At 37.8% G+C, this 13,655-nt stretch overlaps 2 protein-coding genes across 2 annotated transcripts; one reads left to right on the plus strand and one right to left on the minus strand.

The window, feature by feature from the left end:
- Positions 1-87: 87 nt before the first annotated feature.
- oxa1l (OXA1L mitochondrial inner membrane protein) lies at positions 88-6,882 on the minus strand (the record flags this gene model as incomplete). The annotated part of the gene is made up of 10 exons (XM_079583682.1): positions 88-352; positions 777-857; positions 2,463-2,625; positions 2,732-2,836; positions 3,124-3,288; positions 3,418-3,503; positions 3,691-3,834; positions 3,937-4,234; positions 5,238-5,372; positions 6,682-6,882. 10 exons carry the CDS (start codon positions 6,880-6,882, stop codon positions 231-233), a joined length of 1,500 nt encoding a protein of 499 aa, XP_079439808.1. The 3' UTR covers positions 88-230.
- Positions 6,775-13,186, plus strand: casp23 (caspase 23, apoptosis-related cysteine peptidase). The gene is made up of 11 exons (XM_079583695.1): positions 6,775-7,070; positions 7,317-7,376; positions 7,493-7,563; positions 7,655-7,828; positions 9,202-9,381; positions 9,472-9,543; positions 9,742-9,918; positions 11,121-11,364; positions 11,484-11,585; positions 11,871-11,980; positions 12,192-13,186. Exons 1-11 carry the CDS (start codon positions 6,995-6,997, stop codon positions 12,285-12,287), a joined length of 1,362 nt encoding a protein of 453 aa, XP_079439821.1. The 5' UTR covers positions 6,775-6,994; the 3' UTR covers positions 12,288-13,186.
- The last annotated feature ends 469 nt before the right edge of the window (positions 13,187-13,655 follow it).

The raw sequence follows: 13,655 nt of genomic DNA on the forward strand, positions 1-13,655 counted from the left end.
CAAGCTTCTCTACAACTTCAAGAGGGAGATACATTAGTGTGTGTGCATGAATGAAAACTTCAGCAGACTAAATGAATGGAGAGGGTGGGAAGGCAATAAGATTGCTCTTTAATGGCATGAAAACAGCACAACACCTCTTCATCAAATGTCGTATTTAATCGTAATATTACTAACCATCCCTTCTCAATACATATATGTACAAAGCGAGCACAAAATTCTCCATCGAAGTGTTAGCCAATCGTCTCTTCCCAGGGCCTCTTCTTGTCTTCCTTTGGACTACTCGATTTTCCTGTCGACATTGGTGCTGCTGACTGCTGAAGGGGGTTATGGGTAAAAGTCTGCCTCAGAGGACCTTGGAAAGGGCAGGAATAAATGACAAATGTGAACGGCAAGCGTCATCTGTAAAAACATTGCCTACCCTAGCTTTAAGCGGCACAACAGTTTTCAAAAATTGATAATAATAAGAAATGTTGCTAGAGCAGCAAATCATCATATTATAATGATTTCTAAAGGATCACGTGACCGTATTGAGTAATGATGCTGAAAATTCAGCTTTGTTCACAAGAATAAATTACATTTAAAATACATCAAACAATATATTACTGTTTTTACTGTACTTTTGGTAAAAAAAAATGCCCCTTTGGGGGAAATAATATACATATTTCAGAAACATTAATAATCGCACTGACCCCTGACTTCTGAAAGGTTTTGTAGGCAGTAGACGGCATAGACAGTTCAGTAGGTTTGGAAACTGAGCTATGGGAGCAAACCCTCACCTTTGGCTGCCATATCCAGGTGTCCTTTAATCCTCCTGTCTCTCTCCTCCAGCTGCTGAGCCAACTGGGCATTCTTCCATCCTGAGGTGAACATTATATAGAGAGAGCATAAGACAAGACCAGGAGAGAAGATTCAGATACAGAACAGTGTTGTTCTTGTTAACTACAACTAAGGCCCTGTTTACAGCTGGTATTAAGATGCGTTTTGGTCGATCGGATCTCAAGTAGACGAGGGAGACGCATTCCCGTTCACACCTGGTGTTTTAATCCGACTCTTGTCCACTTTCAAACACTTCAGTCCAGATTTCTTCGAGGGGAGGGGAGGGTCTATGGGTGGGTAATATTTTCAGGTCTTTTAATCTAATGGACGAAATAAGATCATGCAATTGACATACAAATGCGACTGGAGACGAACATACAGAGCTTTCATTTCTGCTCTGACAGCCGCAAGATTACACCGAACGCTGCGAGTGTGTTAGGAATCAGGAATAGTGAGAGAACATTGTGCTTGGTATGTTTTCATCCTCAAATCAAACTTGGGTCACCAGACAAAGTTTAAAGCCCGTCTGGCTAGTGCGCTTCCATGAACATTATCATGCATGAGGTCAGTCGTGGAGAATAGATGGTCTTTTGTGGCTGTTTGAACATTCGACCACATGAGCTTTACACTATGAAAGCAATCTAATGTGTTTTTGACTACCTCTGGAAGAGGTTTACACGTTTTAGACCCCGTTTACACCTGTATTCATCATCGTCCGATCGACCAAAACGCATCTTAATACCAGGTGTAAATACAGCCAAAAACTTTGAAACAGCATTTTCGGTAATTGAAATGAGGTTGAAATAAAATATAAATATTAGTTTTGTTTTATCAATGAAAATGAGCTAAAATTAACTAACGGAAATAAATACTATTTGATACTAAATGTCTATTTACACCAAGAGCAAATAGCTCATGTTATTGGCAGAGGCTACTAACTCTGCCCAGCATTGCATGATTGAGTCAGACAAATCTTGCAAAAGAAACGCCGTTGATAACAGGATCAGTGGGGTGGAGAGTAAGGTATGTGGCGTTAGTTTTTGATGTGACCACCAAAGTTCAAATCCACCTTTTCCTGAAATCATTCTTCTCCCTTTTCCCATCGCATATCAGCTCTGAGATGGGTTTATTTTTTAAATTAAAATTAAGAAAATATATTATTTAGTAACTGTGTTTAACAGCTATGGTTAGAGCAGGTTTAGGGCTGGGCTTAAAGCACAAATTATGTTATGCATTTTATGGACAAAGTATTATATTTATCTAATGATCTATATATCATAATATTACACTAAATTTGTTGGTATTATTGCATACTGTTTTATAATATACTACAATGCACTGCAAAGATGTAGTAAATATAGATATAGAGATGCAAAGATATAGAATTTATAGCATTTAACACTATTTACACTGTGCCAAAAAAAAAACTTTTTCTTCCTATTTACACTTGCAAATACCAGCTGTAAAATAAGTTATAGGTTGAAGTTCTAAAATGGAAATAAAAATAAAGCTAAAAATAAAAAAAATGCGCAGTGCATATATCAAAATGAATAAAACTTAAAAATAAAAAAGCTAATTCAAAATATGAATAAATACTATGATGACTTAAAAATCCTTAGAAAGAATCTTCTTAAATCCATCCACACCTTTCTTGATGCTTTCTAAGAAACCTTCGTTCATTGGTAGAGCTGAAGGTGGGTGTTTGATGCGTTCTGCGATGTTAAGCTTCTGTCTCACTGTCGGGTGCTTCAGCAGGGCCACCTGACCCAGCGAGAAGAGGTTAGAGGTCATCCAGTAGGTAAACACCGCCTGTAAAACACACAGACCACATGACACTGAGGGAAATCATAACAGCATGACAAGAGAAGACCGATCCCTTCACAAACACTGGGTGGCGAGAGAGTGCGAGACTAACCGTGGGGAAGTGAATCGTCAGAGGGAGGATAACAAAGGGCATGATCCTGAAGACGGTCTTCATGGCCCTCAGATTGGGGTTGTCTACGCCGGATTCAGCTCCCAACTAAAAACACATTTAAAATGGTTGCAATACCTCAAAAATGTGGCTGTCATTAATATGGTCCATACAACCCATGGCTAACTTCCAAGTCTTGGAGACATACAGCAGCTTTATGTAAGATACAAAAATCTAATAGTTTAAAAAAATAGAAAATGCAAAAGTGATCATAATGGTGACTTTTATCCCTGGTCACAATATGCTTTCATTGCATCAAAAAGAGCCTCTTGTTCCGTGACAGAAAGAAACAGTTTTGGAATTACTTTACTGTTAGTAAATTATTAATTATTTACCTCTAAGATGGCAAACATAGTGCCAGTCACGGCAATGGGGAGAATGTAAAATGGATCAGATGCGGATAGATCTGTGAACCACCAGAGGCCGCCAGTCTGCAAACTCGGTACAGGGAGATCCGCCATCTTACGCAAGGCAATGAAGAAAGAGACGAAGATTGGAGCCTGAAGAGGAAAGAGATAAAAAGTTGAATATATGACTACTAAACAGCAGCTGATTATCCAAGTAACTTGACCTTGAAAACTAAACAGCGATCAGATGCTCATAAGAATGAAGCATTAACAGTAACTGACCTGTACCAAGGGCACTAAGAACCCACGCAAAGGGTTCACGTCATGTTTCTTCTGAAACATCATCAAGTCAGTATATGCCTTTGAAACTGAAGAAAGGAAATTAATTCTTCTTAATTAAAAAATAATAATAAAATAATCGACTACTAAAAAGTTGGAGACTAGAATTAGAGAACACCAGAGGAAAGAAAAAAAGAAGCAATGCATGAGATAAGACCATTTACACACTCAGATATATGAAGAAAAAATATGGTTTAGGAAAGATGACACACTTACAATCAAATTTGTTACCGCTCTGCTTGGCTTCATTCATGCGGTTGGTGAGTTTTGTCATTTCCGGCATGACGTTGTTCAGTTTGGCTGCCTCTCTCTGTCCCTTTACAATGACTGGGAACACAAGACATCGGGCAACAATGGTGCCTAAGGAAAACAGAAAGGTAGTTATGGTAAAAAAATCATGACAGATGGATGGATGGATATCATAATTCTGCCTAATTAATAAACAAAGATGCACAGATCTACCTGCAACAATGGCCCCCCACCATGGCAGCCCAATGCCGACATGAATAAACTCCAGCAGATTCTGGATCAGGCCCACAGGTGTGGAGCTGCACAGGCCGAGCTCTGATAGGCTGGCTTCAGCTCCAGCTCCCTGCAGAACATCCAATGCCGTGAGAGGAGCCTCGGCCACTTGCTCTGTGATTGGTGGTGTGACTGCGGGGGCGGGGTCAGCAGCAAGACTTGGGATGGAGACTGGGACAGATAGAGCAGCATCTGCCGTTTCACTTGGAGTCGACAGGCTCTGCGCTGCTTCTATCGTCTGTAAAATAAGCAAAATACTTGAGCAGTTGAAAATCTAGCACAATAGTCAATTCACAAAATGACCTTTAGAGATGTTTGATCTAATTGAGATCAAAATGGGGTGTACTTATACAATTCATAACGCATAAGCGCAGAACGCATAGCCTTTTAAAGTTCAAGCATGCGTCTCCACGACATGGTGGAGATAATAACACAGCGAGAATAAATTTATATACATTTGGGCGGTGTTATTAAAACTCTGCCCCCACACACTGACACAGATTTGTGGAAGCGTGTTTGAATGAAGCGTTTTAGGAAGGCATGGCTGAGCCTTAACTTTTATAAAGAATATCTCTTTAGGTTTGACACTTTGAGCTTTGTAACTCTGCAGATCTTACTTGCACAAACAGTTACATAACACACTAAAGAAAAAGGAAAACATGAAATCGCATCATATGACCCCTTTAAATTCATTGAAAGTATTTGGGATGTGCTGGAGGAGACTTTACAGAGTGCTGGACTCTTGCATTGTCAAAACAAGATCTTGACCAAAGATTTACGCATCTCAACATTTATTTCCATCAAGAGGCGCATCAATTTTTAGCCAAGATCTTGTATTGACAATGCAAGAGTCCAGCACTCTGTAAAGTCTCCTCCAGCACATCCAAAAGACTTTCAATGAGTTTAAGTTCTGGACTCAGAGGAGCCGATTCACGTGTGAAAATTATTCTTCATGCTCCTCACAACCATTCTCTCACAATCTGAGCCTGATGAATCTTGACATTGTCATCCTGGAATACAGCCATGATGTGTCTTCCTACATGGTTGTTTAAGAAATGAAAAGCTACACACTCTATCTATTAGAGTTAGAAGAACTGTTGCCAAACATGTAACATGCTAGAAACATAATAATCACTGCAATATTGATCCAATCGTAGACTCTAAAGCATTTGCCTATTTAAACCCAAACAGCGACTTTTTTTTGGCCAGCCACTAAAAGAAATTCCTTTGGAGGAACCTACCTGTGAGCTGTTGTGTCTGACTGCCACGGCACTGACCAGCAGGAACTGGCCATGATTGGGACACCCGAGAAGTGCCCTAACTAGAGGACCCCTGCTCCCTCTGCCAGTGTGAAGATGTGATCTCGGTACAAACCACTGCAACAAGATGGAAGTCAGGAAAAAAGTCAGATTGCACTATCAAATACAGACATTTAAAAAAAATGCAATCAACTACAAACAACAGGCGGTTCAGGGTATTTGTATTTATTAATTTTTAGCAGACAATATTATACAATGCAACTTACAATCGAAGAACATCACAATTATTTTGATGCAAGAGTGATTGTAGAGTAGAATGATACTAACTAGAAAGCAAGGCGGAGGTGAAATGCAAAAAAGGAGAAAAAGAATTTACAAATAAATAAATAAAGTTTTGAATAAGAACCTTTTCTTGAATATCTAAGACAGTGGTTCTCAACCTTTTTGACTTGAAGGGCCCCCACTGTCAAACACTATATTCAAAGACCCCTATATGACTAACTATAAAATATTATTAATAGAAACTGGGAGTGTCAGTACAGGCAAATTAACCACACTTCATTTTGTGATTCCAGAAGTTCCAATAAAACACATCTTAAACATATAGTAAACAATGTTCATCAGGATTTGGTGACATTTGATGAACTTTCTTCAAATAAAAACTAGATTAAAAAGTTGGTAGTGAAACTTTGACGTTGGCTCGAGAGAGACTGGCCAAAAAGTTTTAAAGTAGTTTTAAAGTTAGAAGGTTTTGAGTTTGAAGAAGTTTCAAAGCCATGTTGTTTGCTATGGTGTTCTGTGTGGTTTAAGGGCGTTGTTACGGTTTCTAGGGTGTTGCTATGTGGTTGTTAGGGTATTTTGGTTGGTTGTTAGGGTGTAAAAAATGTATATGATCGTAGTTTTCATATTATGATGTTATTTTTTTTGCATTTTAATTACAATCGATCATAAAAATTAAATACTAATATATAACATTTATTAATATATGAATGATATAATCTATTATAGTATTATATCATCCAGCTGCGGACCCCTTGGAAGTTCGCTAAGGGCCCCTGGTAAAGAACCACTGATCTAAACTATAAGAAACGTACATAATACAAATTATGACACAAAAATATATATAACACAAATGAAATGTATTTATAATAATCTCACCAAATAACCCTGATCATGAGTCATGACACCCTGTTAACAGGCAACATATTAATTTATCAACCAATCAGCAAATGGATCTATGTGAACATTAATCCTGATGTTTTAACAGCTTTATTTTGAAATGTTTTGAAGATGTCAAGAGACATTAATACCCGCTCTAAACTACACAACCTCAGCTATGCTATTTAGCTTCTGTCAAAGTCATGTGAAGTACAACGTTTTTGCGGACTTTGGGGAGCGAATTGTCAATGTACAAAACGCCACTCACCTTATTCCCTGTCAGAGCAATAGGAAGAGTAGAAATGCTCGCTGTGCTTGTTTGTCGAAACATACATGTTGTAAGACATTCAGTGACCACTCGGCCCCTGAGCGCAGCCATCTTGGATCGAACGAACGCATTGTACGGTGAGCGCAAAGGGACAACGCGTTTCCGCTCCGCCCCCGTTAAAACAAAACCGCACATCTGCATGCATAAGCCGAAAAAGAGGAACTGATCTAGCTGAGGAACTACATGAGAGACCGTTTTTCGCTCCTGTAGTTTAACATAGGAAAAATATCTAACTTCATTTTAAACGTTAAAAATGACGGAAGACGTGGTTAACTGGGAGGAAGATTTAGAAGAGGACGCCGTGATAGCAAATGCCATCAAAACCTTGAGTAATTGACTTTTTTACATTTGTTTTTACCATTTTAGACTTTTTTTATGTGTACAATGATAAAAAAAATACTAATATTAAAGATTAAGATACGATCTGATTAAATAAAATAAAATAATATTTAGGCCTAATAACAACAACGGAAAAACCGAAAGTGAAACGGACCAACATTGACTATAAACGGAAGTGTAAGGGAGAACAACAAAACAAAAAACTATGTTTTATTGTTTTTGTTTTTTAAATCCAGATATACAGAAACAACATAATTTTTCCGAAGTACGCCCATCAACTGAAAGAGTGGACTCTGGTGAGTTAATTAATCAAATACATCAGCATTATGTCAGAAAAGTGTGATTTCAACATTTACTTTATGTATGTAGCCTACTTCATCACGGTTTAAAGTAAATTATTTTTTGTTATCAGTCGCATTGCCATGTGGTCATCAGATGCCAGCAGATTATGTTGTGGCTTGGTTCAAGTATTATCTTAAACAGGTTGGTCCCTATAGCCTACTATGACAATGTGTTTATTGTTTATTTACTGACACCTATGCTACCATTTTATGTTCTGTTTCTTGTCTTTTAGAAAAAGACCGAATTTTCCTGCCCTGGGTTTAATGATGTTCAGATGAAAACCTGTGGCACAAAGCTCTCTTATCAGGAAATCTGTCGGCTGATACCACTGACAGACAAACAACGGGAATTCTTAGAGGAGAACCTCGCTGCACTTGTTGCTAAAAGGCTGTTTGACTTTAAGGCTGTAAGATAATTCAATTTGTCTGTTTGCATGCATATTTTTTTAAAGGAACACTCCGACTTTTTGGGACTTTAGCCTATTCTAAAGTCCGAAGCACTGCTACTTGGGCGGAGTGATAACCGCAGCACCTGAGCTGAGACGCGCCGTTGTTTCTTCTGTCAACAAAACAAACGGCGCGTCTCAGGTGCTGCGGTTATCACTCCGCCCAAGTAGCAGTGCTTCGCCTTCAGAGAATATAGTTCCCAGTATTTATACGTTTAAAATATGTCTGTGTCTCATGTGACTTTGTTTTTTGTACACTCTGTGACTATACAAATCACAACATGTAAATAAGAATATGTTTGCGTTATTTTGTCAATTATTTGGATTAGTATGCTAGCTGCAACCATTTACATCCAGTCTGTGTGCTAAGCTAGGCTAGTGGTGGGTGAGTCAAACAGACTTATAGCACGCACGGAGATGAAAAAGGTATGTATGGACTTATCTAACTCTGGGGGAGTGAATAGGCTAAAGTCCCAAAAAGTCGGAGTGTTCCTTTTAAGGTCCGTTCACACCAAGGACGATTAAAGATAAAGATATAGCAGAGTCGACACCAGAAGTGTAACGATGACGGCAGAGAGGAACGATATCGTTGGAATCCGTTTCTGAATTAATACTTTTTTCCAGTGGATGAGTGATAAAAACATTAACACCCAATCATAATTCATCCTTCTTTAAAGAGCTCGAGCATTTAAAGCGACAGCAGACAATACTTAGAATAAACAGAACGATATCAAACGCTGGTATGGACGCTAATATTTCGCTAGTTATCATCATAGTTATCGTTCTTGGTGTGAACCAATCAGGCCTTTACACCAGGGGTTTTCACACTAGGGTCCGGGGACCTCCAGGGGTCTGCAAGAGAGGGAGTTTGTGGAAAAGTTTAGAGAAAAGCTGTGTGAAAAAATATTTAAACAAAATATTAATAATAAAAAGTTTGATTCGATTCTCAATACTGGCAGGAAATGACTGAGGTGCCCTTGAGCAAGACACCTAACCCCCAATCACTGGGCTGGCTGCCAACTGCTGTGTGTGTGTGTGTGTGTGTGTGTGTGTGTGTGTGTGTGTGTGTGTGTGTGTGTGTGTTCACTAGCCTACTCACTGCTCCTAATGTGTGTGCGCTAACGTTGAATGCAGAGGATAAATTTAGACAATCTCTTTCACTTTCATATAGGCTAACAATACAGAGCTAAAAAAAACGCAATGTAATGTAATCAACACATTTATAATATTACTATATCCACAGTATTATATAAAACTGCCTTTTAAATGTTTAAATTAATCATATGAAAGATTTAACACAACAGTCCAAATGCATCTGTTTGTCATTACTGCAGTGTCCAGGATGTCAGTATCACGTGGAAAGACGAGATCGAAGTAACCTGTGTGTGAACTGCATTATCTGCACGGCCAACATGAAACGGCCTTACTTCTTCTGCTGGAACTGCCGGAGGGAATGGAAGGGGCCGGCCAATAATGCAGTGCGGTGTGACAATAATGGCTGTGGACAGAAAGCGGTGAATAAAATCATAATTTGACCACAGAAATGAAATGATTTTATTTAATCATATTCAAATTATATTAACATTTTGTTTGCATTTGAACAGAGAACTTCAGATCCTCTGAAGCCATGCAAACCTGAGATGAAAAGGGAAATGCTTAGAGAAAAGGGAGAAGATGTAAGTGCTATAATAATAATACTTTACATATATAATTGAAACAATTAAGAAATACACAATATTGTAGTAGCCTAATAGTCTTGAGGATGTGGGAATGTACTCTATATTTTTGTATTTTTTATTGTATTTGTACTTTATGCTTGTATGTGCAAATTATGAAAACACGTTTGTGAATTCTTCTTCCTCTTCTTTGTCAAGATTTACCCAATGAAAGACAAATCCCCTGACAGAAAACGTCTGGCACTGCTCATCAACAATGTCGAGTTTAAACACATAAATGACAGGACCGGGGCAGACAAGGATGAGCTGAGTATGGAGATGCTGCTTAAGGGTCTGGGTTACACTGTGGTGACACTCAGAGACCTCACTGCACAGGTGCGTACAAGTGTATTTAAAGGATTAGTGTACCTCAAAATGAAAATTTCCTGATAATTTACTCACCCCAATGCCATCCAAGATGTTCATGTCTTTCTTTGTTCAGTAGAAAAGAAATTAAGTTTTTTGAGGAAACCATTTAAGGATTTTTCTCCACAACAATGGACTTCAACGGTAACCAAGATGAAGTCCAAATCAATGCAGTTTCAAAGGGCTCTGCACGATCCCAGCTGAGGAATAGGGTCTTGTCTAGCGAAACGATCGGCCATTTTCTAAAAAATAAAATAAATATAGGCCTATATACTTTTTAACCACAATTGTTCGTCTTGTGCTGGTCTGCGACACGCCAGGCATTACGTCATCACGTTGGAACATTGATTTGGACTTCAACATCTTGGTTACCGTTGAAGTCCATTGTGTGGAGAAAAAACCTCAAAATTTTTAATTTCTTTTCTACTGAAGAAAGAAAGACATGAATGTCTTGGATGGCATTGGGGTGAGTAAATTATCAGGACATTTTCATTTTGAGGTTAACTAATCCTTTAAGCCAAATAGGAACATTTGTTTAATCTACTTGAGACAAGATCCAAAATTTGTGGCATTTAAAAAAAAAAATATTAAAGGGATAGTTCACCCAAAATGTTTAATTCTGTCATTGTTTACTCACCCTCATGTCGCTCCAAACCCGTAAGACTTTTGTTCATCTTCAGAACAGAAATGAAGATCTTTTTTATGAAATCTGAGAGATTTCTGTCCCTCCAATAACAGCTGCGCAACTGCCACTTTGACACTTCAAAATGTTCATAAAAGGATCGTAAAACTAATCCATGTAAATTGGACAATAATTTCCGAAGAGACACATTCGCTTTATATGATGAACAGATTGAATTTAGGCTTTTATTCACATATAAACATTCATCATCTCACACATCAGTTGTGGTAAACAAACTTTCAAGAACCAATGAGGTTCATTCTCGTGTTACGCAGTATGTTTGAGCTTCAGCAAGAGGTTTGTTCTCGCGCATCAAGCAGGTTCAGTTTAGCTTTTTTTGAAGCGTCAAAGTGGCAGAAATCTTTCAGATTCATCAAAAATATCTTAATTTGTGTTTTGAAGATGAACGAAAGTCTTACGGGTTTGGAACGACATGAGGGTGAGTAAATGATGACTATCCCCTTAAAGATATTGATGGTCTGATGTTCAGGGCATGCTTGCTGCCATGCGAGACTTCGCCCGGCGCGAGGAACATGACCAGTCCGACAGCTGCTTTGTGGTGTTGATGTCGCACGGAGATGCCAGTGGAATCTGTGGAGTTTTTGATTCCCTCAGCAGTGATGATGAAGAGGACATTTTACCAACAGATGAAATTTTTAATAGCTTGAACACACCAAACTGTGCTGGATTGAGGGACAAGCCAAAAATCATCCTCATCCAGGCGTGTAGGGGTGGTGAGTCACAAAACATTATATTACAAAGTAAAGATCAAAATGTCAAAATATTTGATTGGTTAGAGACCCATCCAGTTTTGAGCACTGATATAGCAAACTTGCTTTCCCTTATGTTATAGATAAAGAAGGCAGTGTAGATGTCCCGGATAGTGTGCCAAGACACAGGAGAGCAAAAGAGCACCGTGAAAAAGACTTCTGCTGCCTGAGGTCCTGTACTCCAGGTAAATAATATTAAAGACCCCTTGTGTTGAAAATCAAGCTTTTAATGTTGCGTATGTCTATGTGGTGTTTTTAATATGCTTTAAGCATGTGCAAATTCATAAGTCAACACCATTGCTGAGCATTTTCTCCTTAAAACTGCGGTGATCCAAAGAGTCAAAATCGCGGAATGAAAATGCTGGTGTTTCTGACGTCACAAACTACCTTGTAACCAATTTTTTCAGGTTTTTAAATTTGATGAGGATCAGTCACACAATGTATGTCATAATTTGTATCTTGTTATACAGACACGGTATCCTATAGAAACCCAGAGAAAGGATCACACTTCATCCAAGACATTGTGGAAATATTTAATGAGCACGCCTGCCAGGACGACATCGATGAGCTCTTCAGAAAGGCAAAGTCACATTCTTTATTAAGACAGACATCAAATCTGTAGACATTAATGGAGATCTTTCAATGGTTGTTGATGTTTACTTCCTTTTATAATTTTGTGTGTCAGTTTGTATTGCTCTAACCAGTCGAATACAAACAGGCCTAGAATAAGCATTTTAGGTTATAATGTGTGCTTAGTTGTATTGTAATATTTGTTTTTATTTTTGAAACAGGTCCTTAAGAAGTTTAAGGAGACACATCCTGATCAAATGCCATGCAGAGATAGAACAACATTGTCTAAAAGATTCTACCTCTTCCCAGGGTTGTAAATCACAGCACCTACAACTTCTGCTCTCCTTTTTATATTAGAAACATGATGTACACATCTTTATCATATTTGGAGAAAACATGGAATTTATCACATTTAAATCAGTTTGAATGTTTATATAATTCATGAATATGATAGACCGATTTAGCTTTCTGTCTATCTTGAAGCTCGACTCTAGCATTAAAGCACCCCCCACCCACAGAAAAACTATAAATACATTCTTCTATTTTACAGAAATATATCTATTTTTTTCTTTCTTTAATTTTTTTTGTTTAAAAAGTGCGACGCTGACGCTTGAAATATTATGTATAAAATGTTATGACCATCAGGAAAATCAAGAAAGAAACTGGATGTACTGTATTGTGCATAAACTATGTACCAAATTGTATTTCATTGTTCATTTTAAATTACATATGAACACGCATGAATACATTTGTATTGTATTGTATGTATGTTGACCTGTTTCTTTGCTAAATCTGCTGACCTAGATTGCAGATATCATTTCTTGGAACTGCTCAGCTGTGAAGTTGGATTTCCTGTATTTTAAAACAGAAACCACCAACACTTTTTGTTCCCTGAAATTTATGTTCATTGCACTAAACCTGGGAGGTCATGTGTTACCTATCTTTGAATGTATTTTTACACAGATGGAATGAGGCATTGGGGGCTATATGCTTTGCTTTAGGTGAAAAATAACCTCAGTATCTCTCAAATAAAGCATCAGATGCACTTGAATGAAGGCTTTGTCTTAACTCACTAAACATTTGCTGGTTTTATGATCTTTTGTACAGCAATATGTTATGGAATGTCTGAATATAGGCTTAGACAGTAGGGTTTACTATTTGTGAATTATTGCTATGAAAAAAATACTGCATAGGCAAAACTATATTGCACAGTAGGAGATGTGAAATATTTTGTCCACGCAGGGGTGGACAAAGTACACAACTTCCTTACTTGAGTAAAAGTACAGATACTACTGGTCAAATATTACTCCGTTACAAGTAAAAGTTGTAAAGACAGATTTTTACTTAAGTAAAAGTACAGAAGTACTCATTTTTAAGTACTTAAGTATAAAAGTAAATGTCAATTCATTGTTTTATTATTGTTGCATGTAATAACCAATTTACAGTACCGTATGACTCTGAATCTCTGCCTGCCTACCCTCATATCAATATCACATTTATTTCTAACTGGAACTAACACAGTTCCAGTAGTGGGATAATTGAATAAGTGTACTCAATAACATCCACAATGGTTTCAGACACCAAAATGGCTGTTCCCAGTTTTTTGGCTTTTAGTATGAATATGTTAGCCTTGTTATCTATAAGCTAGTGTGCTCCAAAACAATGACAAAATTTGCATTTAGAAG

This window comes from Phoxinus phoxinus, assembly GCF_949152265.1.
Source record: "Phoxinus phoxinus genome assembly, chromosome: 2".
Classification (NCBI taxonomy): domain Eukaryota; kingdom Metazoa; phylum Chordata; class Actinopteri; order Cypriniformes; family Leuciscidae; genus Phoxinus; species Phoxinus phoxinus.

Coding starts and splice junctions, on each gene's coding strand:
- casp23 (XM_079583695.1), top strand. CDS start 6,995: ATGACGGAAGACGTGGTTAACTGGGAGGAAGATTTAGAAGAGGACGCC. Junction 7,377..7,492: donor AACTGAAAGAGTGGACTCTG/GTGAGTTAATTA, acceptor TTTTGTTATCAG/TCGCATTGCCATGTGGTCAT. Junction 9,382..9,471: donor ATGGCTGTGGACAGAAAGCG/GTGAATAAAATC, acceptor GCATTTGAACAG/AGAACTTCAGATCCTCTGAA.